Here is a 24468-nt window from a genome sequence, read left to right on the forward strand (position 1 = left end):
TTAGGTTCTTTTCTTGGCATGACTACCCGGCGCCCATGGTTGTCCAGGTCAACCAGCGTTCGCCCGTCATCGCATCCACCGCCAACCTCTTTACACCTCCCACCCACCCCTTCACGTCCACACACAGACGCGTCTACCCCGGACGCGCGCCTGTCCTATTATTATCGCGCTTTCTCGGAGCCTCACAATGGCCTAGCGCACCTCTTCCATCTGACGGATTTCCTCTACGGGGATCCAAACGGCAGCGACGGCAGCAACGACCGACAGCCCCCAACCCACGCTTTTCACACCACCACAATCTACACACACACACACACACACACACATCTCCAGCACGCGGCATACCTGGGAAAAATAAGCTGAATTTAATGCGCGATTCGACTACGTTCGTCAAGCTGCAAGGACTTCTGTAACACCAGACGCGTCGTGTCCCTGGAGCAAGGTGCTTTGTGCTCACCGTTGAGCCTTCCTCACGATCCACGGCTGCCGCTGCCTATTGTCCTTCACCTCGCGCGCCTTCACAATGGCATACAACACGCTAAACAACGAGCCAAGCTCGCCCTTGACCGAGATCTCGGATTCAGATCTCTCTATTCTTTCTCGGTCGCCCACTCCACCGCCCGAGCTTAGCAAATCCTTCGCTCAACGTCGTGCATACATGTCCCCGTCTTCCTCGCGACGCTCGTCCGCCAAGACCTCGCCCGCCCCAGAAGACATGCCTTCTCCACCTTCCAGCAACGACGATAATCCGCGCCCAGCAAAGAGGAGGAAGACTGCAGAGCCCAAGGAGCGTACGGCAGAGTACCTAGACCTCTCAGGGTCTAGCGTGGAAGAAGAAGAGCTGCCACAGCTGCAGCGCCTACTGAGCGTTTTGCACAAAAAGCGCAAGATTGTGGTGATAGCAGGTGCAGGCATCTCAGTTTCTGCAGGCATTCCCGACTTCCGATCCGCTACGGGCCTGTTCAACACGCTCAAGAAGGAGCACAGGCTCAAATCCTCTGGCAAGGATCTTTTCGATGCGTCTGTGTACCAGGATGACACGTCCACATCGACATTCCATGACATGGTGCGCACACTATCCCAGCACACCAAAGCTGCTGAGCCCACCGCCTTCCACCATCTTCTCGCGACCCTAGCCCAGGAGGGACGTCTAATGCGACTTTACACCCAGAATGTCGACGGCATAGACACTTCCTTACCCCCTCTAAGTACACAGGTTCCCCTGCCTAAGAAGGGGCCTTGGCCCAAGACTGTCCAGGTGCATGGTGGTCTAGATTACATGGTGTGCTCCAAATGCCATGTAGTTAAAGATTTCGACGCCGAGCAGTTCAAGGGACCCAGCCCGCCACCCTGCCCGAGCTGTGTGGAGAACGACGAAATTCGTCAGTTCGCAGACAAGCGAAGTCACGGTATTGGTCGCCTACGTCCTCGGATGGTCCTCTACAATGAGCACAACCCGGATGACGAGTCTATCGGTTCTTGTGCGTCCTATGACATGCGCATGAGGCCAGACGCTGTTATCGTGGCTGGCACCACGTTGAAGGTTCCTGGTGTGCGACGCATAGCTCGCGAGATGTGCAACATTGTTCGCGACCGAAAGGACGGAGTCACAGTATGGTTGAACAATGACCCTGAGCCGATGGGCAAAGATCTCGAGGACAAGTGGGATCTGGTAGTGAAAGGACCCTGCGATGAGGTCGCCCGTTATGCCAACATGCGGCGATGGGATGACCCAATGCACTATAAGACAGTCACAGACGAGGATCTAAACAAGGTTAGAGAGAGGCAAAGAGCAGAGGTTATCATTGGCACTCCTCGGAAACCTGGTGTGCTCCGCAACGCAGGGCAGCTCACACCTGGACAAAGTCCACGTATACTTCCACTCTCGTTCAACAAAGAGGAGCCAGACACGCCCTCGAAGAAAGGTACAAAGAGGAAGGCAGATGCGCAGATGGATTTATTCGGCAAAGTCGCTACCAAGGCACCTGCAAGGAAGCCGAAGGCACAGCCAAAGAAGGCGGCAGTATCAACTAAGAGCAAGGCGAAGAAGGAGTCCAAGAAAGAGGCCCCCGCCATCAACAATGTCTTCAAGGCTACCAAGGGCGGCGCCAAACCTGCAGGCAAAGCTGTGGGCAAGCCTGTGGCCAAAGGATCCGATCCGGCCCTCACCATCATCGAGTCAAAGTTCAACTCGTCAACTAAACTAGATCCGAAAGAAAACGTCAGCGACGTGATTCATGTCGAGAAGCGACGAAATCCGTCTACTCCCAGGAAGCCAACAAGGCTCACCAAGATAAAGTCAGACTTTGTCTTCCAACCCGTATCCAATGCGGACGGCCGCAACAATCACTCACCAAAGCGACCACCGATGGAGAGCTTTACTCCAACAAAGGCTCGTACGCCTAGTGCTCAAATCCAGGAGGAGATGGCTTTCGCGCATGCGACAGCGACAGATTGCGATTCTCGACCCGGATCATCCGGCAGCGCACAGCGGCACCTTATTGAGAGCCCGACAGGTGCTGTGCCCAAAAACATGAATCACCTTCTTTGCTAGCAACCATTGCATTTTTCGGCGTTAGTGAATTACCTTTCACAAGCAGACGTCGCATTCGTATGCGCAATACATTGCATAAGAGGCGTTTGCTGGAGTGTACGGATGAGATAACAGATGTACCAGTACTTTTCTCATTGTTGGACATGCATATCTTACCTTTTGACTGCATGATACCCAGGAGGACCCCCAACAAAGGCAGGTCCGGGTGCTGTGGCATCCTTTTTACATCCAAGATAGTGATTCAAATGATAGTTTATGGCTTAGGCCTCGATTGATATCCTTGACGAATACGAGATGTTTGCTGTTATGATGTGTTGATCTGTTGATGATGAACCGGTTCCTATGTAATAATGTCAACAGCTCAATGAAACCTTGTAGTACTTTGGATCTTTGACCTCGAAATATGCGTGGCACTGATGGGCCTTAGGTTGTGCCTCAAATATCGCGCCTCCAATGCGCGCCTTCCCGATATGGAGCCTTGGCGCTTGGTTCGGCCTGTGCACATTGGCTGACGACAACTTCTCAACCTTTCGTCTTTCACGCAGCTACGTTCTAGCGAAACAGGAGCTTACCCTTCAATTCCAACTCCATATCGTGTGAATCTCCAATCACTGTTAGCGGTCCAGATTTACTGATCTGAAAGTGCTTACAATTGACATCCTAAGCTGGCCAACATCTACATACGCCAACGTGTCTTGAAAGCCCTTGATCCCAAGCTTGCAGTGCTACGGCCTTCAACATAGTTCAGCGAGCAAGAACTAGGGATAGCCGCTTATGGCTCCGCCACTTACCGTTCGTAATTTGACCCCCGTCAGCATCACGATTCAGCGTGTTGAGCGATTTGAAGACCCAAGCACGCTTCAGTCCAAACCAAGCGGATATTTCCTCGGCAGTCAAAATTCCACTTCCGCCGCACCGACTTCACCTGAGCTCAGCGGACATGCGCAAAGCTTCAATCATCAAGACCTTGATATTCTGTTGCAGCCCTTTGAGTCGTACACGCTAAGATTCCCAGACTCGGAGCAGTCCAGCAATACGTCTAATATTTCAAATCCAACCCTTCGTATCACGGTTCGGACATCCCATGGTGAACGTCATCGTATCGATGCGCACCCTTCATACACGCAGAAATCTACACAGTCCTTCACCCCACTGTCCGGAATCTCCTCAACGACGTATAAAGCACTCTTCCACCCATCGAAACCGGTTCCTCATCTCTCCATTCATGTCAATCACCTTCCAGACTACACTTCTTGGATGTCCACATTGCCAGATGACCTACCGTTATCGGCTATAAGCATCCCAGGAACGCACAATTCGCACACACACTACCGAGCTCTCCCATCTGTTCGTTGCCAAGTTCACGATGTAAAGACACAGCTGGAGAACGGTATTCGATTCCTGGATATACGGGTGCAGCCAACGCATGCTACAGATGCATCGAAGAAAGACCTCTACCTCGTACACGGTGCATTCCCAGTCAGCCTGACAGGGCCAAAGTACCTCGAGCCGATCTTGAAGACATGCTATGACTTCCTTCGAGAGAATCCTAGCGAAACGGTGCTAGTAAGTCTGAAACGAGAAGGGGTAGGAAGCGCAACGGACGAACACCTTGCCCGCGTTCTAGAAGAGCAGTACATCACACCCAATGCGCGTCACTGGTATACGGAAAACGCGATACCGTACTTGGGAGCTGTGAGAAGCAAGCTGGTTTTGGTGCGGCGGTACAATGTAGCTCAGATTGAGAACTCTTATTCGAGCCCGGATTGTAGGAACGGTGGCCTGGATGCAACGGCATGGCCGCATAACGCAACTCACGCCGTCTTCCCATCGCAATCTTCTTCACCAACCTTTTGTCTGCAAGATTTCTGCGAGGTCATGGTACCCGACATTATTCCAACGAAGATGCAGCATTGCAACGACCATCTTGTGCGCTCTGCTGCTGCCATCCACCCTATTCCTGGCATAACAACAGACGTCACAAATCCAGTGCCACCAGGTCCCTTGTATCTTAATTTTCTCTCTGGAAGCAACTTCTGGAAGAAATCCTGTTGGCCTGGAGCTATCTCTAAAATTGTCAACAGGGGTATGGAGGAATGGCTTTGTGAGGGGCATCATTTGGAGGCTCCTAACACAACGTCCCGCCACCCGGATGTGACAGACGAAGGGGAAGAGAAGGGGATAAAGAGGGCAAAGAGTGGTGATGGTAGTACGGGTGTTGTTGTTATGGACCATGTGGGTGAACATGGGGACTGGGAGTTGGTCAAGCTGATCGTGGGCATGAACATGGGAGTGTTGGCGAAGATGAAGACACTCGGGAAGAGTTGATGGAAGATGGCTTGAACACAAGCTTACGAACATGTAGAAGTATATACCCAGGATTCAAGCTGTAAATGTGTTATCCGAGATAAGTTGAATGATGATCAGCTTGCAGGTTTAGCGTGAACAAGCGGGTGAGGGAGTGTCTGTGCATGTCCGAGTTCCGACGGAACATTTTGGCGATGAGCATCATGCATGTGGCGCGTCAAACCCCACGACGTGCGTATCATGCATTGCTCGGCTCCAGCGAACACGGCTGGTGAAACGAAAATCGTAAGGTAGCCCATATCCAGCTACCCAATGTCTCTCCTCCGACCGACGTGCGCATCACTCGCGCGGCGACTCTGCACTGCGCAACCGCATCCCGAGCAAACCGTGAGGTCGCCCTTGTTAGCCCTCCTACAACGACACCGATCCTCACGACCGCAATGCCGTTCCTTTGTCTCAACACCCCGCTATCGGGCAAGGGTTATAGATACGCCACAGAACCCGAGCATTCCCCAATCACGCAAGCGCACAGTTAGGATAGGTCCTCTGCCCGAAGGTCCAGTCAGTGAAGCAACCATACAACGCGTATTCGGGCGAAGATTATCAGCCCACGATGGCAACAACGTTCTGCGGATACTGCACCACCGACGGACAGCAGGCTCACTAGCCGACTATGGCGTGGATAACCTGGGCAAGCAATACACACACGTGAGCAGGGATACTGCATTGAAGGGCCTGGAGTGGTTGCGAGAGAAATACCCCATCGACGAAGCGCGTGCAGCAGAAGAATGGGCAGAGAAAGAGGCAAACCGCATAGCCTACGAGCTCTGGCTGGCTGACCCAGAAACCGAGTCCAAATACAAGGATCCCGCTCGTGCCTTCAAAGAGCAGATGGAGAAGGAAGAGGCCGAGAGGCAACGCCAGGAAGCTGACGATCGGAAGATTGGTATACTGCATGCGGGCAAGAGTCAGTTTGAGCTCAACATTGAGGAGAAGAGGAGACAGCGATTGGAGGAGATTACACGGATAGCAGAAGAGAAGGAGCAGAAGGAGAGGGAAATGGAAGAGAAGCTGGCGACCGGAGAGTATGTGCGTACGCCGACTGGTACACAGCTTATGAAGCCCGGTCAAACGGCTTATGTTGATGTCTTCGGCCGCGAACAAGTCAGTCGGAGGAAAGAGGAGATGGAGAAATACAACAAGGCTGCCCAAGTAACGGATGCAAAGACGCCAGAGGAATTGCTGGCACAAACTACTCTCGTGAGTTTATCCTCTCCCTCTTCTCCTATCCTTGTACATTGCTGACAATACTACAGGCGCAACGTCTCTACCCCATGTCTGCCTTCGTCCTCCTCACCGTCCTCGTCTGCTACGGCTTCGCACATTACTACGCCCCGCCTTCACCCTCGTACCGCATGTTCCCAGACCTCAGTCCAACAACCGCCACTATTGGCGCGCTCCTCGTCATAAACGCTGCTGTTGCAGTAGCATGGCGTGTCATGCCCCTCTGGCCACTCATGACCCGCTACTTCATGCACGTCCCCGGCTACCCCCGTGCTGTCCAAAGCGTCCTCAACGTCTTTAGTCACGTGCAGTACGAGCATCTCCTCGCAAACATGATGATGTTGTGTCTAGTCGGGCCTGCATGCTGCGACCTCGTTGGCCGTGGTGTCTTCATGGGAACGTACATTTCAGCCGGCGCTGTCGGTACTTTGTTCTCCTTGTACTGGGCTAACCTTGGTCGCGGAAATATCACCGCGCACTCTGTTGGTGCGTCCGCGGCCATTTGGGGCATCGCGGCGCTGTACTGTCTCCTTACCGATCAAGAGAGGATCAAGATTCCTTTCTTAAAGGAGGGCGAGGTGGCGTTTTGGCCCAAGATGCTGTTCGCTGCGTTTGTCGTGTTTGAAATCTTCTCCGCGTTGAAGAAAGGTAACTCTACTATGGACCATGCTAGTCATTTTGGCGGCATGTTCGTTGGCATGGCTACCGCTGGCTATTTGCGAGCGAATGGCTGGCAGGACAGACCATCTTTCTTGAACAGAGAGGGTGGTGCTGTGCAGCAGGGTGTCCAGGAGAAAGCTGGTGTGGATGGCAAGACAGTTGATGTTGGTGCCATGGCGAAAGAAGGAATCAAAGAAGTCAAGGAGAGCATATCATCGAAAGTTGGAAAGTAACGTCGTTCCGTTTGGTCAAAGGAAACGAACCGTTAGTATTGTATCATAACACATGTACAAAAAGAAGTCAAGGATATGGCTTATTCATTCTTCTCTTCCGTTCCTAAACTTTGGGGAAGATGTAAATACCCTTCTCCAGCGCACTCTGCACAGCCTTGACCGGCTTAAGGTACTTGCTCACAGCTGGTACCTCCTTCTTGATCAGCATAGCCACTAGGTTTCCAAACACAACACTCCCCTCCGCGTTCAAATGCGTGCTATCACCAGCCTTGAGGTCATATGTAGGCGCCTTCTCCGGACCAATCGCATTCAAATACTTGGTACTCGCCGCATTCAAATCAATAATATCAGCGCCCGACTCGGCCGCCGCATTCTTCGCCGCTGCAACTACATCGGCCAAGTCTGGCTTGATTTTTCCGTCAGTGCCGTACTTGCGGCGGCTCAAAGACGTAACGAGGATGGGTGTGGCGCCTGCTTTCTTGGCTTCGTCGACGAAAGCGACGAGGTTGGTGGTGAGTTGTGCCGCGCTGATGTTCTTGTCGGGTTTCTGATCGTTGTGGCCAAATTGGATGGTCACGTAGGGTGTGTAGTTCTTTGAGGCGTTCTTTGCGGAGGCGAGGACGGTCGCCCAGTCGCCGCCTTGACGGAAGGAGACTGTTGTTGCGCCATTGTGACCATAGTTGACGCCTGAGGCGCCACTTGTGAGGGTTGTAGTCAGGAAGCCGGTGCCCCAGCCACCGCCGCCCTCAGACTGTACGGCTGTTGTTGAGTCGCCAGCGAGGATGAAGTATGGGGGTTTTGTGGCCTTTGGGAGGGCAAAGGCTGAGGTGGCGACGAGGGAGATGTAGGTGAGTGTTGTGGGGAGATGCATTTTGAAGGTTCAGAAAAGACGTCGCTGTCGAGTTGGAATTGAAGAAAATGGAATGAAATGATTAAAGCCGACTTTCCTGGTCCGACTTGACGAAGGATGTATACTACCTTTATACTCTGGAACTATATCCCCCGATCTTCTCCTTCTCTAGATTACATGCCATCCAGACGACGGTTCACCGGACTTCTACCCCATAATTTCCTTTCGTGGCTTGTGGGTGCAGAGTGGATAGTATGGGGTAGCCTGCAACGTTTGTGTTGAAGGATTTCCACCAATCGGTACAGTAAAAGTCCACGGGTACGTCATGGATGGTGTCTGGCGGAGAAAATCCGACGCCGTGAAGAACGGGGTCGTATCCTAGCAAATGCACGATTCCCGTTCACCCGGCTGCGCGAAGTGACAGGTACGCACGCTTTGCTCGTATATGAAGGGATTGCTGATGCTGGGGAAATGCCTAGTGCGCTGACTCTAGGTTTCGCGTTCGGTGACAATGGAAATGCGCAGCAGGGTAGAACCATGGAAATTAACAGAGATAGATCTAGATGCAGAGGCTTGTGAGGTCTTAGCTGGTCGCGTGTGCGCTTCATCAGAAGCTTATGGGAATGAGGTACATCCACGCAATGCGTGGTATATTTTCTGGCTCGGATATGCGATGGAGATGGAAGACAAACGCAGGGGCAGGATGAAGCGAGGCGAGACGAGCGTACGATGATTATATGACGAAAAGTCTCATGCTCACCTATGGACGCCCTGAAACTCTGAAATTTGCGAAGGGCAGGAACATACCTAGGTGCTGCTTCCTCATCGGGAATAGGTACTATCGCGTGCCCTCAGACTCCGCTAGGTGATGAAGGTTCCATCCCCGCACTCCTGTCTCGCCTACAGAGATCCCAGAAAGAACATCGCTCTAGTTCAATGTGCGCAACACCGACTCGTGATTCACCTATGAGCTTAGATACGAACACGGGATGCTGGATGCTTGCGCCGAGCCTTCTGCTCGTCCGTTGGTACATGATCGAAACAGTGGTTTACGGGGTTTGTTTCCATCTAACAAGCGCTTGTTAGCGACCACCTCTGGCGGATATCCCATCCTTGCCGTACTGACAGGAATATTTGCTTGTTTCATAGGAGAAAAAAGATTGGCATGGGCGTATTTTGGACAGTATCGAGCTTGAAACAAGCAAAGCTCAGCTCATCAAAAGAGCCCGGGGTTCCGGTATCGGTCCGATGCCCAGTGCAGCGATACGCCAACCAGCCACAAACAATTCACGAGTCGCAAGAGAACGTAAGCAAGAGTGAAAAGGTATAAGATATGGTGACGCACTATTGGTATCTTGTACGCCTAGAACATCGCATCCAATCGAGTCTACACACGAGACAGACGAGTCCAAAATCTCAGAAATGCTCATTCAACGATGGCGTCTGCGAGTGCGCATTCCCTTCTCGAACGCTCACTTGCGTTGTCTTCATGATCTTCACACTCTGTGTCCTGTCTTCGAGCTCCAATATATGCCGCTCGCTCTCGTCGTCATCCTTATTATCCAGCTTAGTGCGCCCTCTGGAACTGAAACGCGAAGAGTCTGGGTGAAACTGGCTATTCTGTTTTCGCGAATTGCCAGCACCGGTTGCGTAGCTTCCAGGCAGAACTCTGGAGAAAAGGCCCAGGATGTGCTTTCGTAGCGGTGGTAGGTTCGCGATGATTATGCCGACACAGACCTCATTGATGCTGCAGATGCTCAAATCGATTGCGTCCCACATCATCTCTTGTGACCGCAGGAACTTGTACGTGACGAAGGTTTTCGCGACTGAAAGGCCGGTTCCACTTTCCCATATTAGCGCTTGTGTCCAGGTAATGATACAGAGATTACTTACACAAGTGCAAGCAGAAACACGATGCTTACGCCCCACTGCGTCCGCTTGCTGAGTTGTACGCGCCTTAGGTAGACGATCGGACCGGCAGCATAGATCTATCGTGTGTTAGTATCTGTCCGCAAATAGGGTATGCAAGTTACCTACCAGATCTGTAAAGATGTTCGATGCGATCTGTACGTACGCCGTCACCTCGCTCACCGCTTCCGGCCAGCATTCTCCTTGCACAGAGAAGTCCCACCGAGAGTAGTAGGGTCGGCAGTACGCGAAGTGCAATATCAACATCATAATGAAGTTGCAGATGACTACAACAACTACCGATACCCATATGAGAATTCGGTAGCTGCGTCCGAAGTCCAAAGCCATGAGGTATGCGCAAATCGAGGCCTTGACCAAGAACATTGCGTAGACATTCAGAGTCTGTGAGATGAAGATCAAGTGCAGCTCTTTGGATGTGTTGCCTGGTATAAGCCACCATGGGTCTGCCATCAAGCGACCTTGGCCGCCTTTTGCACAAAGGACGGCATAGGGTACGCACCCTAGGAAGTTGAGAATCTGTACAATGTCAGTCGTCTTGTGGTGTCATACTCTCTGGCTTCCAACGTACTACACCCCCAATCATAAGCCAGTCGCTTATCCCCAACCAAGGCTTCACCTGCATTCGAACAATGATACGCCAACCCGCCACTAACGTGCAGAGTGTGGCCATGGTTGAGGCAGTCACTATGAGCTCATGTCCTCGATTGGGCCATTCTTCAGTGGAAGGTGAATCGGCCATTGCGGAATGATGGGTAGTTCTCTTAGAGTAGATCACTGTGAGGCGTTCATAAAGCAGTGTGAATGAAGAGTATTCAAGGGATAGAAACAAGTGGCAAAAATTACATATCTACCATGTATCAGAGTAGTTATCGCAAAAAAGACCGACACAATGGTTCGAAATCCTGAAGGAAGAAATTCGCCTACGCGGACTTGCAGATGGGGACGGCTCCTGGATGCACCGGTACGAGGCCTCCACTCCAGTCACTCAATTCCACACAACTTCCCAGTTTCTCGTCATCTTAAAGACTCTGTTGCGTGGGATCTAATCAGCTCGGCCCATTCCTTCAGACCAAGGAGCCGGCGCGCTGCCGCACGCGAATTTTTGGAGACCAACTCTCATTCGCGGGATTATTCCTGGAAATGAATACGAAATGTACGGGATAAGACTGCTAAGAAAGAAAGCAGGTATTTTGTAGGGTATGGCAATCTCTAATCCTTCCATAAGCCTGTGCTCATGCAACTACCGTCTGGGCAGCGAAGCCCCTACAACACTCAATTGCCTTTTCAAGCAGGTGGCTGAATCCTGCAGATGAGACGTCAGCATATGTGGGTAGTATAACCAAAGTTCGCTGTGCGAACATGTTTCCCTCGAAGGAGCAAAGGAAAGCGTCAGTCGCAGATGGTTCGATCGTTACGCTGTCCTGGAAGGCTCGATTGCACTGCTTGTGTGATGCTCTGAGTCTACATAGAACAGACTGCGTAGGGGACAAGCGGGATGTCAACCTCTACAAATGGAGTTGATTCCCGTACCTGGCGAAGCGGCTCGGCAGGACTTATCGGGTGGGATTTGGCCCGCGTGGGTGGCGACAGCGCTATACCTAATCAGCTGTGGAGGAAACCCAGCCCTCTGGGCAGCATACCAAGACCGCGAAAAATACCTATCTCGCAGCAACTATCAGAATCTCATGAGTAAGACAAAACAATGAACATCGTTGCGTCTGGGAAGCAGAACCAAATGGTAGCGTTGAACCTTCACGCGCCGAACCGCCTCGTAGCTTCCGTCGCCCGTTACGCGTGGACACGGCCCTGGATGACCCGTGGACCCTGGTTTCCATGCCGTTGGTACATCGAGTTATCAACCATCATGACTAGTAATGTCCCGTCCCGTCAATTACCCATCAGCATTCTCTCCGGTGTATTCCCTCCGATGCTTGACACGCACCATGTGCTGACCCGGCCTTCCGCCCAAATCCCTCGCTCGAAAACGCGGGCTGTTCGCCCATCCTACTGCAAGGCCGGCAGATGAACATGCGTCCGAACTTCGATGGATGTCAAAGGCCCAGACTTTGCCACGTGCGAGGATCTTGTTTAGCGACTGCCCTTTGAGAAACTCTTAAGTGTTGCTTGGAGAGCCTCATGCTATCTTCTGCACAGTCAATCGTTTAATTTTGCAATCAGCGGTGATCGGTCCGGTTGGAGAGCAACCTTGCTTGTGTGGTGTCTATCATTTACCTTGTACTCAGCTAGAGATGCATTCGTTCACTGTCCCTTCATTCTTTGGTGCTGCCGTTTTCGCAGTCGCCTCAGCCCAAACCACATACGACTATGTTATTGCCGGTGGAGGCACCACAGGCCTGGTTGTTGCGAACAGACTAAGCGAGGACCCGAAGAGTACGTACCACACGATCGAGAGTCGCCTCACGAGCACCGAAACTGATGACAATTTGCCGCAGAGTCTGTTTTGGTGATCGAGAATGGCGCCCTTAGCAACAGCACCCTATCTAGCTTTCCCGGTAACTCTGGCGGTCTTAACCTTGCTGCCATGTACGACATATACAGCGCACCCGTCCCAAACCTTGGCAACCAAACTTTCCTGGTAACAGTTGGCAATGTCGTCGGCGGCGGATCCTTTGTGAATGGAATGCAGTTTGATAGAGGTGCCGATGCTGACTACGATGCATGGGGTCAGCTTGGAAACAAAGGATGGGATTGGAAGGGGTTGAAGCCGTACTTCATGAAGAGCAACGACTTCGATGCGCCATCCAAGAATACGACCAAGGCTTTTGGTATCACCTACGATGACAAGGCGTACGGTAAGGGACCACTCAAGGTATCTATACCGGATTATCAGTTCCCGGATATGAAGACGATCTACCACGCTTGGGATAACGTCGATATTCCGCATCCGCAAGAAGGCTTTGCAGAGCCCGTCGGTCATTATTGGTCGCCGAACTCGATCAACAAAGCGACGGCTATGCGCAGCACATCGCGCACTGCGTACTACGATCCAGTAGTATCGAGAAAGAACTTGAAGCTTCTGACAAACACTCATGTCGATGAAATCACTTTCTCGAAGAACAGAGTAGGTGTTCTGACCGCCACCGGTGTCAAATACACACTCAAGAATACCAACAAGCAAGTTCAAGCTATTGCTGCCAAGGAGGTCATTCTGGCCGCCGGTGGTGTGTTCACGCCGCACTTGCTCATGTACTCCGGAATCGGACCCAAGGACGTTCTTGCAGCTGCTAATGTCGCCGTTAAAAAGGATCTTCCAGCTGTGGGCTCCAACTTCCAAGACCACATCGCCAACTACATGAACTTCGACTTGCAGAATCTGAACCCTGAAAACCAGGGTGCCCTCAACACGGATGCAGCCTTCAACCAGACCTCCTACGACCAGTACCTGAAGTCACGTACCGGTCCTTACTCTGTCGGTAAAGCCCATGGCCTCGTCTTCATCGCACTACAACACTTCGATTCTGCTTTCAAGAAAACTGTAGCCAAGATGCGATCTCAAGTAGCTTCCGATTTTCTCCCCGAGCGCTATGCCAAAGACAAAAAGCTTCTCGCTGGCTTCAAAAAGCAGCGCGACATCCTCGCCAAGCAGTTCTCGGGCACCGACGCCGCCGTAGGTGAGATTGTTATCCAGCCCTGGGGCTTCTCCGGTATCGCAAACAACAAGCCCCTGTCACGAGGAACCATCACACTCAACAACACACATCCCGCCGCCTACCCCATCGTCCAATGGAACACATTCCAGAACCCCGTTGACGCAGATGTCATGGTAGCCCTTACGCGATACAACCGCGTACACTGGGCGTCCAAGGAACTCGCACAATACAAGCCCGTAGAGACGGCGCCTGGCCCTCAATACCAGACCGATGAAGAAATCATCCAGGGCGGCATTACTTCGGGTTCGCTTCAACCGACGTTTGCGCATCCGAGTGGTGGATGCAGCATGATGCCTGAGGAGCTAGGTGGATGCGTCAGTGATGAGCTGTTAGTTTACGGGGTGAAGGGATTGAGTGTTGTGGATGCAAGCATTATTCCGATGATTCCAGCAACGCATTTACAGGCTACCATGTATGCAGTCGCGGAGAAGGCAGCAGACATCATTAAGAAGAGGGCGTAGGTGAGGTTGCTAGGCAGAAACGTTGTGGATTAATTAGCATTCGTAGTGTTGTGTTTGTACAACATCATTCAAGATGCATCAACAAACTAATTACGCGTTCAGTTTCCTTTTACGATAAGGCTAGCAATTCATTACATTAGTCGTACACCCTCTTCACATCTGCCTCGTGGCATCTCCGTTGTGGCACTTCTCGCTTGTGTCTCTTTCCTTTTCCTCTCGGCGTCAGCGCGCCCGAACCGTGGGGTAGCAAAACAAAGGAAAGAACATAAGCTGAATGTTCGAGAAAAGAAGGAGACAAGATCTTAGCAAACTTTCGTCGATCACTATTACCACGCCAAAGTAGTACGGGTATCAAGTGCGATGTGACCATGCCAAGAGAACAATAATCTTCGATCTCCCTATCGCGTGAATGTGCCTCCTTTTGGCAATCGTACATACTGCGTCATCAGGTTGCAACGAACGTAGAGAGTTTGTTATTCTTAAGCTTGCGTTGTTTCTTCTTTACAATAGAGTGTGTATGATCGGGGGGTCCGGGGCAACACCCAGTGCGCAACACTGGATCAGCACGGGTATGCGAGTTTCCCTGACGATCTTGTGTAGGGTGCAGGATCGGAGAGGAGACGCTAAGTGGAAAGTTGAAGTCGACAGTGTTAGCTGTGAGGTCGCCAAAGTATGTATCTCCATGATTAGTTAGAGTAGTCCGTTGTTAGATTGATATAACCGCTCGGTCGAATGTAACGAGAAGCTAAGAAAGATATGAACACAGGCTTCCGGGCAATCAAATCCATGACCTTGACGCGGAAGAACTGCCGATGGCGTGACGACGTGATGAACTGCAAGTCATCGTGGGTACCTGGGCATCGGATGACGAACGCGATATCAGTGCTCAGGTCTCGATGCAGGTCGCCATGGTATATCGCTGATGACTGTGGCTTCATCATCATCGGCGACGTGGGTCGACTGGCTTGACCAGGGAAGGCGAGATGGGTTGGCGTAGAAGTTCGTCACGTCGTATCGTGTAATCATTCGCTGACGTCTAGGAAGACTGGTAAGAGTCAGCACGCTGAGGTACGTGCGGCCTCGCATACCCTTCCGCGTGGCAATTGCACGGGCTAGGGCATCTCGAGCCGATATAGTTGACGCCGTCTGCGGAGAATTTCATAAAGATGTAGCTAACCAAGATTGCGTTGTCGATCTGACTCGATGGTCATGACAATTCTTGATCAGGGCGAACACAGTGAACATACTTCTGGCCATCTTGCGATCATGTTTAGCTGTCACGTCCTCGATGAGAGGGACATCCCTCATCGAGGACAGTGTAGTCTCCAACGGTGTGATACTAGGGCCAATAGCTGGTCAATGGGAAGCGGTTCCGCACTGGTATATCAGTCGAGCCCTATCCGTTGGAATGGGGGTGATTATGTGATGCTCTCGATTAGGCCTGACATGGTGCAATCAAAAGATTCTTCCGAGGAGTCGACGATATGTTGAGCGACGAAAGCGGATATCGATCAGCTTGGACATGTTGTGGACATCCAATCGTATGCGATAAGTGAGACCAGACGGGAAGGAGAAGCTTTGATGCTTAGCCGCTGAGGTTAGCGGGTCTTTAATTCCAGGCCGTACCCCACACCACTGGACCCACGCATTGCCAATAGGGATAGATAGGAGAAGAACCCGTGCTGTGGGTGTGGTTTTTGGTAGCCAATACTTGTGGAGCTGAAGAAGTAAAACCGTTGCCAACGAGCGAGCACGGAAACCGTAGGTACACCAAGGCGTCGCGTGCATGTCGGTAAATGAGCTACATACCTCCAGGGAGTGGAGCACAGCCGCGGAAGGAGCATTAGTGTTTTGACGGTGGAAGTACGTAACGGCTGACTGCAGTGGCCAGTCCCAAAGGCCAGGAAATTCTGGCCGGGGAAGCGGTTTCGAAAGGGTGATCTTTGCAAGGAAGAGGGATGAAGATTTTGGAAGACCAGGACCAGGCATCTAAATTGGCAGGTGAGATCGAGGCCTTCGTACCCGTACCTCCAACTCGAAGTTTCTGCGTGGCGCAAATAGATGCCGTCCGATGCGCCCGCGTAAGCAAACCTGGTCTTAACATGTCTCATAAGATGGATCGCGTGAGCCTGGATACCAGCAGCCGTGTGTACCTGAGGGTAAGCTAGAACGGGGATACCGCTTACTGTGGCTTCCTACATGAAAGACAGAACGTGCTGACGACAAACACTGGGAATGTGGTACCGAAGACGAGACGTCACCATGGACTAGACAGCTAGCATTCGACGGCGAGTAGGTAATGTGGAATAGAGGCGGGCGGAGTATTGCAAGCCACGAGAGAGCGGAGACTTCAACTGGCGTCCTCCAGAACCCGCAGCCGCAGGATTTCGCGCATCGCGAAGGCGGATCACACATACGTGTGATGCGGTGAGGTTATTCGTTGTTGAGATAGACGAGACCGGGGGTGGCCCCTGCTGGCAGGCGGGCGATCCGAGGCGCGCTTCGCCACGACAGGCAAATCTCAACGCTGGACCCTTTGATTCTTCATCGACGACACGCGACAATCGCGCTATCGTGGGAAAAATAGCATTATGGCTTGACAGAATGCAGTAATCTAGATGACGCCGCTGTTATCCCAAAGTATCGGCTCATTTTCCGGCCTCCAAATCAAGTTGAGCTGCGGCAAAACGTCCAGACGCCGGCTCCGGTACTACTTTCCAGCTACCCCGGCATGGACAAAGCGATTGGCTAAGCGTGGAATCTCGCTCTATCCACTGATGAGCCGCAGCAACAAGTTGCCTGAACCCGGTCACATCAACGCTCCACAGTCAGCTCCTGGCTACTGGTCAATTATCCACACTTCACTTGTCTTTTGTACCAGTCACGGTGCGAGCTGAAGGACTACGGATGTCGCTGGTACCTGGACCCCTGCGGGCGAAACCGACACTATTCCGTACCCGCAACGGAGCTCCCGTGCAGCGCTCCCAATGGTACTGCGCAGATGAGCTTTGTGTACACTGGCATACCATGCTTCCCAACGATGGCCAAGTCCCACTTGTATTCGAGCCTTCGTGCACGGCGCAGCTGGAGCATATGGGTGGAGATCTGGCTCGCCCTGAGTTAATGGTTATATTCCTGTCCATTCCCAGTCCCGTGCTCTTTGAACGCTGGTGACGCTCGTTCCTCAGTCTTATACACCTACCGATTAACATACGTTGACGGTTTCCGAAACACATACGCCATCACGATGAGGTCCCCGCCGCCCGAGGTCCTTGCGACATGGCCCAAGCCGAACTACGTCGACCCGACCACGAGGGGTTCGGGTTTGATGATAGTCGAGTTGACACTATTACCGATTGCTATGATTGTTGTATTTCTCCGACTTTGGGTACGGATAGCATGGTTGAAGAAGAGCTGGTATGACGACTACCTTATGATTGTGGCAATGGTCTTCAGCATCGGTACGCAAGTCGATCTCGTTCCGAAACTTCATCATCTAACATTCGATACAGGCACAACAGTCATTGTCATTATGGCATCCCAACTCTATGGTTGGGATCGCCACGTTTGGGACCTCACACCGCACGAGATGATGGTTGGTAGACAGGTACGACAGTGTGCAACCGTACCACCACAAGCTGATGTTGACGGCCCTAGGCATCCATGGCAGGTCAGACATTATTCGTCCTTGCTTCTTCCACGGTCAAGATGTCTATCCTCGTATCGTACTTTCGCATCGCACCAGAAAAGTCACTGTTCCGCAAGCTCGTCTGGGCAACCTTTGCGCTTGTATTCGCCGCCTTTGTTGTCTTCCTAGTTGCACTCTGGGTACAATGCATGTATGTATACGCACGTGTTCAAGCCATTCTAGTGCTGACAAGTTTAGTCCAATCTCCAGCTACTGGGAGCTCAAAGCCGACCACCGTGACTGCATTCCTGAGGGACCACCACTAGTCGTCCAAAGTGTACTCAACGTGGTGACCGACTTTATGATCTACGCACTTCCGATCCCTACGCTATTCACACTCTCGCTACCATGGACTCAACGCGTCGGCCTTGTCGTTCTCTTCTCCGTCGGTGGCGTCATTGTCGTTGCGAGCAGCTTCCGAGCCTACTGGGTCCACTACACACTCTTCGAGACATATGACTCCACTTGGGAAGGATACCAGATCTGGCTTTGGACCGCCGTTGAAACAAACGTCGGTGTCATCTGCGGGTGTATCCCAGCGCTCAAGCCATTACTCTTCCCCCACCGGGCAAGAGCGCAGGGTTCCAAGTACGGCAACAACTCGCAGAGCAGCAAAAGGAAGGAAAAGATTACCCCTGTCATCGACCAAGTCGAGATGGATACCCGAAAACTCACGGACAACGATGAGACGCGGCCCGGGACCGCCATTGCTCCGGTGCATTACCGTCCCCTCTCGGAACGACCAATGAGCGGCGATACCGATAAGAGTCGGTTTGATATCGATATAGAGCAGCAAAAAGCTTTCATGTACTGATCGCGTGGCGCAGTATTTTCCATTATCTCTTAGTCTAATATGCACATCCGTTCAGCGAGCGATGTTCCAACGTCCAGTAGCTGGTAGACCCACAAAGGGCACCTTCTACGCAACTCACCTCAGCTCACCGTAGCACTTTCTTTTCTCTTTCTTGTCAATACCCGTCGGATACGACAACTGGGCGGATTTCTCAGGTTTAGCGAGTCGCGCTCTTAGCAGCAGCTTCTTTTTCTCTTCGTTCAAAAAGCGTCGAGCACGATAGCGAATAACACGATTTCAAACATTCCTCTGGCTGTCCCTTCTTTTATGTTTGGGCTACGATTGGCTCGTTGTTGAGGTGTTCCCACGCGACACGCAACAACCATGCCGCTGCTTCTTTTTGCGTCTCGCGTAGACTGCGCCACCGGTTGAAGGTGACGGTGGGCTGATTGTCGCGTTTTCGCATTGTCTTCCTTCCAATATTCGGACCCGAAGCAGACCATTCGGAGGTCGTTTGCCGCCTGCTGCTTTACTTTCGGGCAAATTCATTTCGTGGATGTATACTCCCGAAGCAGTCATCATGCGGTGAGATCATTTAATCGGGGGCTTCTTCGTCATGCCGCGCGCAACAAACATCGTCGAGATGAACAGACATTCTGGTGGTGTGGAGTGTCGAAGCATGGTGCGACGACAGCTCTTTGCTTTTGTTCTGCCTCAGCTGGACCCTGAACTCATCTCTTTGGCTTGCGAACTTTGGGCTGGCGGTCGGTCTGTGCAGCGCATATGATGTCACTCTGCCAACTTGCCTCGTTGTTCTACGAAACTTCTACTGCGGTCGCAATTTCGGTCTCCTCAAGGCTTAAAATGTCATCGCCCTGAGCGGGATGGTGAGCTGTCAGGCTCACGGAGAGGCCAGCGCAGAGACATGATCGCCTCAGTATGACGTCCACGCCGCAATGTATACGGGCATATGGCGCAACGGCCTTGGATACCGAATCATGGCCCGGTCCTAACACCGGAACTGCGACGTCTCACACAGCGAGCGCACCTGCAATTGAGTCGGGCAGGAGAGCTTTTTCAAGAGTCAGGAACCACTCCCGATTGTGTGGGCGGCTGGGCCTCAAACGGTGGCTTGGAAACTAGTGGCAGGGCTGAAGGCCAAACCTCGGCACCAATTGAGCGGCACCAGAGACAGACCGCATACGCTCTGCAGCATGACATCTGCAGACAGCTGTTCACCGCTTCTAGCGCCTGCAGTGTGATTTTAGCGATTGCGAGTATCCGATGCGCTTCGAGAAACGCATCTCAGCGGCACTGTAAAAGGCAGCCCTCAGATACGGCGGCGGTTACCTGGACTACGATTATGCCAGGGGTGAAAATTAATAAAAACCAACGCTTCAAGTTGCAGACCCTCGTCTAAAGCGTCACAGCGGGCGCCAGTGCTTCGCCGCACGACCGTTGCCCGTTCAAACTTACCTCATTGATGCTCCTTCGGGCCTGATGAGGCTTGCAAATCGCCCATCTGGCTTCAGGTCGGGGTGCTAGCCTTGCTCTTTGCCGTTTAATGCCAACGCACCGTGCAGCGCCTGCCCAGCTCGCCCTCCTCATAGTTACTTGCAAACGAGAAAGTCATAGACCCGAAAGGATGCAGGGACCTGAAGACGCGTCGCAGCTATTATAAGCTGTAGCTACTTCGTCGCTTCCCTAAAAGATCTGCTGTCTCCATTCTTCGTTCATACAATCCCCATCCAAGTCTCCAAAAATGTGGTCGACGCTAGTACTACCACTGCTTGCCTTTTCATTGCGCACGGTATCAGCCCTTCCTCAGGGTCGTCGATGCAATTGTGAAGAGCACCCGGTATGCATCATTGGTGCAGGCCCTGCCGGTCTGGCTGCTGCCGGTCGTTTAGAAGAGAAGGGTGTCAAGGCAGTCATGTTCGACCGTCAAGCGGAGGTTGGTGGTAAATGCCAGGCTTGGTACGACGACCAGTAAGTGTTACACAGCATCCGCCTTCCCATGCGCACTAGACGCGGCTGACCACCCTTCCAGAGGAATCTTCCACCCACTCGGCGCCGCCTTCTTCTCGAATGCGACATACACAGACACCATCAGCATCCTCAACCAGACGAATGTCTCCATCGAACCCTTCGCGCTTGCTGGTGCGCGCGAAATGTACCGCTACAACTATACCACCGGCGACATTTCCATGAACCCCACCCTAACCCCGCAGTTTACTGCGCAGGTATCCGCAGAAATCCCGAGGTACATTCAGCTGTGGAATCAGCGCTTCCGACCGATTAGTGTTGTGAACTACAAGGTACGACACCCGTTGCAATGCGCCGTTACACAAAGCGCGGTAGGCTAATGCAGGAACAGAATGGTGTACCAGACGAATTCACCGTGTCGGGCGCAGAATGGTTCCGCCAGAATAACTTCACAGCGCTTCCTATTCTCCTTGTCAACCCCGTTGCGCTTTATGGTTATGGCGACATCAACATTGTTCCAGCAGTACGTCATTCTCAGAAAATCTTGCAGGGATTGCGCATGCAGGACGCTAACGTGTGATTAGCTGTACATCCTGCAGTACTTCGCCCCGGATATCCTCACGGCCTTTGTCGGCCTACACAGTGTATACTACATGGATTTCCACAAGATGTTCGTCGAGTACGCCAAGAACCAGCTGTGTAAGACGCCCATTCACACCTCGTCCGAGGTCCGTTGCGTTGATCGGTCTGGCGACCACCCTATCTTGACATACACCACTCCTGCACCCAATGGCAGCTATGTCACATGGGAGAAGCAGGAATGCTCCTCTGTCATCTTCGCCTTCCCACCAAACATGGACAACTTGGAGCGTATTGGCGTAGATTTGACTGAGCAGGAGCATGATACTTTCGCTAACATCACGACCCACCAATACTACTCTTCCGCGGTAGAGTTGGAGCTTCCCTTCGGAGTCTCCTATATCGCTGAAAGCGCCAACGATACGGTTCCACCGCCAAACGACGGCGAGCCAGTAGCTGTTCTTCACCTGAGTCGCGAATCCAATGTCTCCGTTGCCTGGTCCTGGGGTCCTTATGAGTTCCAAACCGAGGATGCTGCACGGAACCTGCTCGTTGAGAGCTTGTCTGAGCTCAACAAGGATCCGCGCAATGCCACAGAGCCATCCCAGCCCTTTTGCGAGGACGACGTCAAAGCTTTCAAGAAGTGGGATTACTTCCCGCATTTCGAAGGCAACGCGCTTTCTAGCGGCGCATACAGTAAGCTTAACAAGCTTCAAGGCCAGAAGAAGACGTACTACGCCAGTGGACTCAGCGGCATGGAAATTGTCGAATGGGCCATTCGTGGTGGACGTGACGTTGCCGATACGTACTTCTAGGCTGAACTTGATCACGAATTTCTTTATGTTGTTCATTAGATCACGATCGTAAGGCTCAGTCTTTGGATGATTGCTGAGCTGAGGAGAGACTTGTGCATATTGCGACATGCACGTGTACATTTGGAGGATGCCTTTTTTTCCTGTTATATTGTTATGATATCACGGCAGAGGTTTTGTTTTTGCGCGCTTTAGACGATGATACCTACTACACGCCTTCGATGAGCGTCATGATCACGGTTCCTGGAGGGTTTGCGACCTTGGAAATGGTTGCGTGGCGGAGGAACTTTACGATTATGACCTGTTGTTTGCCCTCTGGGGCTTTTTAATGGTAATGAGATTAGATATGTAGATATGTAGATACGTAGATATTCAAATTTGCACTAAAGTGCATTTGTCTCACCTTCTATCTTTGGCAATATGATGACAATACTTACGCCTGACCCCCTGGTCGCCTCGGTTTACGGCGGGTTCGATGCTTCTGGAGTTCACGATTAGGAACTGATTGTAAGAGATTGTGTCGTCGGCTCATATCATATTCATGCTATTGTTCCCTCCTAACCTTGCGTAACTTGTTTCTGAGAGAGGACATGAGATTGTTTGGTTATGTCTTTTGCAGTTCATGTTCTTAGTGAGGTGTCGATGACACAGTAAGATCGATGTTGCGTACACTTTATACATAACATCTAAATTACTATAACCCTATCAACTATCAGTTAAGGGCATGTGGCTGAATGGTAATGCATCCACATCATACGATAAACCCAGAAGGTCGTTAGCTGCAGCTATCGGGTTGTGGGAGTCGGAGGTCTGACTCGAAACGCGACGTCGCCTCATTGGCGTGGAAGATTGTACGTTCGACTCGTACCATGTCCATGATATTGTTTCTTTTTGGGAGCTGTGAAGGAAACCTTTGGGAAGTTGGGATAGGTCCCAACATCTTTTCGCACAGTACGTTATGGCTGTGTATAACATATGCGAGGCAGTACATCCGAATTGGACAATCGCATTGTAAAAACCAAAATGATATTCCTGATCCGAGTTGATCTGTATCTCTCGTATTGAACTATCTATCGAGATGTATGTTGCCTATCTCGTACACTGACATGCTATTATGCATTCATCCAAATCGTCAAATCACTAGCAATAACTACTCGAAGACATATAGCTTAATGAAAGAGCGCTCACCTTTGCCCACAAGTTCTATACCGAGTCAGCATAATGGACTATGAGAGATTGATGTTTGAATCGTTGTATTTCAAGCTATCTATTTCTTTTTGCATGGATGACAATGGATGTAACAAGAACTTAGGTGGTACCGTACAGGTCATCATCCCTCCATTGCATAGGAAATCCTCTCATCCTTGATGCATCTTAGCTATCTCCTAGACTAACGCACTACTGCATGTATCGTCTGTATAGTCAAGATTCTGACAACCACTACCAAAGGATGTGTGACCTAATGGCCAAGGCACTCACATAATGACCTACGGGGTCCGTGGAGAATTTTCACTCGTCTTGGTCAGCTACCGCTTCCGTGAGGCGAAGCAGACTGTGAGAGATCGACGTTCGAATCGTCGCACGTCCGAATTTCTCTTCTTCTTTGTCGGCGAGGCTGCTATGTACGAGTGTGAGCAAGATAAAAATATTCATGTAATGTTATCTAGTAAGAAGAACAGGCGAAGAGTGAGAAGATAGAGAAGGAGTAATATAAAACCAATGTTCACGACGTGGAGAGCCTCATCGCTCACACATGAATCACCAAGATGAACTGGCTCGAAAGTCAAGCTTTTGAGGATAAGCAACGGCAGCCCAGTACAAGCCTGCACCTGAAAGTGGGACCAGAAGCTTCGAACAAGCGCCAGACCGCGCTAGCGCACAACTGGACGTGAATTCCACGGAACTCTTCGGTTCGCGACCCGAGCTAGAGCCTGGCCCTATCAAAGATCGCTCGCTTCGCGGTAACCCCAATAACGATCAAGTCAGTGACTTTGTGACATGATGTCTTGCATACGCCACATTCTCGGTCGTCTCCAAGGCAAGGGAGATGTGTCATAGCGTGTGTCCAAAATGCGAGCAAGCGACCGTGAAGATATTGATCAGATACTACAAAGCTGGTAGGCTAGTGTAGTGACAGGAACTGGTCCCGCGGCCCGGCCTTTGAGCTGAACCTACAAGATGCCTCTCGTGGTCTCGACTGTGACTGTAGACATGTAGCGTACGATGGCATTTGCTTCTCTTCCAGACCCTTGTCGGACAAGCTTTGTGATACGCCCGCTTCAACTTCCTGAGTGTCGCTTTTCCCCCGCAAGTCCTAGTTCATGCAGGACATCAGCGGCCACATCGATACAATCGCCATTTCTTATCTCGCTATAGCAGAAAGTCCAGACCTTATGCTGCATTGGAATCTGACGACCTTTTGTACATCTCGTGTGCAATGGCTGCCACACTAACACTCAGCTGAAGACGCGCTCACGAACTAGATCACGATGTTCATAGATCCAACTTCAGTCCGCTATGATAAATAGCTCTAGTATCTGCTTCGAAATCGTTTCCTGCTGTATACCTCTCTCTTACACACTTACTTCCAACTACTCTTAAACATCGCTGCAAACTTCCTTCGAGATGGCAACTATCTGCGAATTCTCCGGCAATTCCGAT

The 24468-nt window shown here is 51.5% G+C and overlaps 7 protein-coding genes across 7 annotated transcripts; 5 read left to right on the forward strand and 2 right to left on the reverse strand.

Annotated features, from left to right (window-relative positions):
- Window positions 1–523: 523 nt before the first annotated feature.
- Window positions 524–2554, forward strand: J4E82_004525 (uncharacterized protein; the record flags this gene model as incomplete). Its single annotated transcript, XM_051730802.1, has 1 exon — window positions 524–2554. The coding sequence occupies one exon, from the start codon at window positions 524–526 to the stop codon at window positions 2552–2554; it is 2031 nt and encodes a 676-aa protein (XP_051589558.1).
- Window positions 2555–5173: 2619 nt separating this feature from the next.
- J4E82_004526 (uncharacterized protein) lies at window positions 5174–7038 on the forward strand (the record flags this gene model as incomplete). The annotated part of the gene is made up of 2 exons (XM_051730803.1): window positions 5174–6121; window positions 6178–7038. 2 exons carry the CDS (start codon window positions 5174–5176, stop codon window positions 7036–7038), a joined length of 1809 nt encoding a protein of 602 aa, XP_051589559.1.
- Window positions 7039–7141: 103 nt separating this feature from the next.
- On the reverse strand, window positions 7142–7909 carry J4E82_004527 (uncharacterized protein; the record flags this gene model as incomplete). Its single annotated transcript, XM_051730804.1, has 1 exon — window positions 7142–7909. One exon carries the CDS (start codon window positions 7907–7909, stop codon window positions 7142–7144), a length of 768 nt encoding a protein of 255 aa, XP_051589560.1.
- Window positions 7910–9304: 1395 nt separating this feature from the next.
- J4E82_004528 (uncharacterized protein) lies at window positions 9305–10487 on the reverse strand (the record flags this gene model as incomplete). Its single annotated transcript, XM_051730805.1, has 4 exons — window positions 9305–9731; window positions 9782–9876; window positions 9926–10333; window positions 10386–10487. 4 exons carry the CDS (start codon window positions 10485–10487, stop codon window positions 9305–9307), a joined length of 1032 nt encoding a protein of 343 aa, XP_051589561.1.
- Window positions 10488–12066: 1579 nt separating this feature from the next.
- Window positions 12067–13949, forward strand: J4E82_004529 (uncharacterized protein; the record flags this gene model as incomplete). The annotated part of the gene is made up of 2 exons (XM_051730806.1): window positions 12067–12208; window positions 12271–13949. 2 exons carry the CDS (start codon window positions 12067–12069, stop codon window positions 13947–13949), a joined length of 1821 nt encoding a protein of 606 aa, XP_051589562.1.
- Window positions 13950–17196: 3247 nt separating this feature from the next.
- On the forward strand, window positions 17197–18451 carry J4E82_004530 (uncharacterized protein; the record flags this gene model as incomplete). Its single annotated transcript, XM_051730807.1, has 4 exons — window positions 17197–17410; window positions 17462–17556; window positions 17607–17788; window positions 17836–18451. 4 exons carry the CDS (start codon window positions 17197–17199, stop codon window positions 18449–18451), a joined length of 1107 nt encoding a protein of 368 aa, XP_051589563.1.
- Window positions 18452–20192: 1741 nt separating this feature from the next.
- On the forward strand, window positions 20193–21810 carry J4E82_004531 (uncharacterized protein; the record flags this gene model as incomplete). Its single annotated transcript, XM_051730808.1, has 4 exons — window positions 20193–20419; window positions 20481–20748; window positions 20808–20939; window positions 21001–21810. The coding sequence occupies 4 exons, from the start codon at window positions 20193–20195 to the stop codon at window positions 21808–21810; spliced, it is 1437 nt and encodes a 478-aa protein (XP_051589564.1).
- Window positions 21811–24468: the final 2658 nt, after the last annotated feature.

Source organism: Alternaria postmessia (assembly GCF_024291825.1).
Source record: "Alternaria postmessia strain BMP 2775 chromosome Unknown scaffold_21, whole genome shotgun sequence".
Classification (NCBI taxonomy): Eukaryota; Fungi; Ascomycota; class Dothideomycetes; order Pleosporales; family Pleosporaceae; genus Alternaria; species Alternaria postmessia.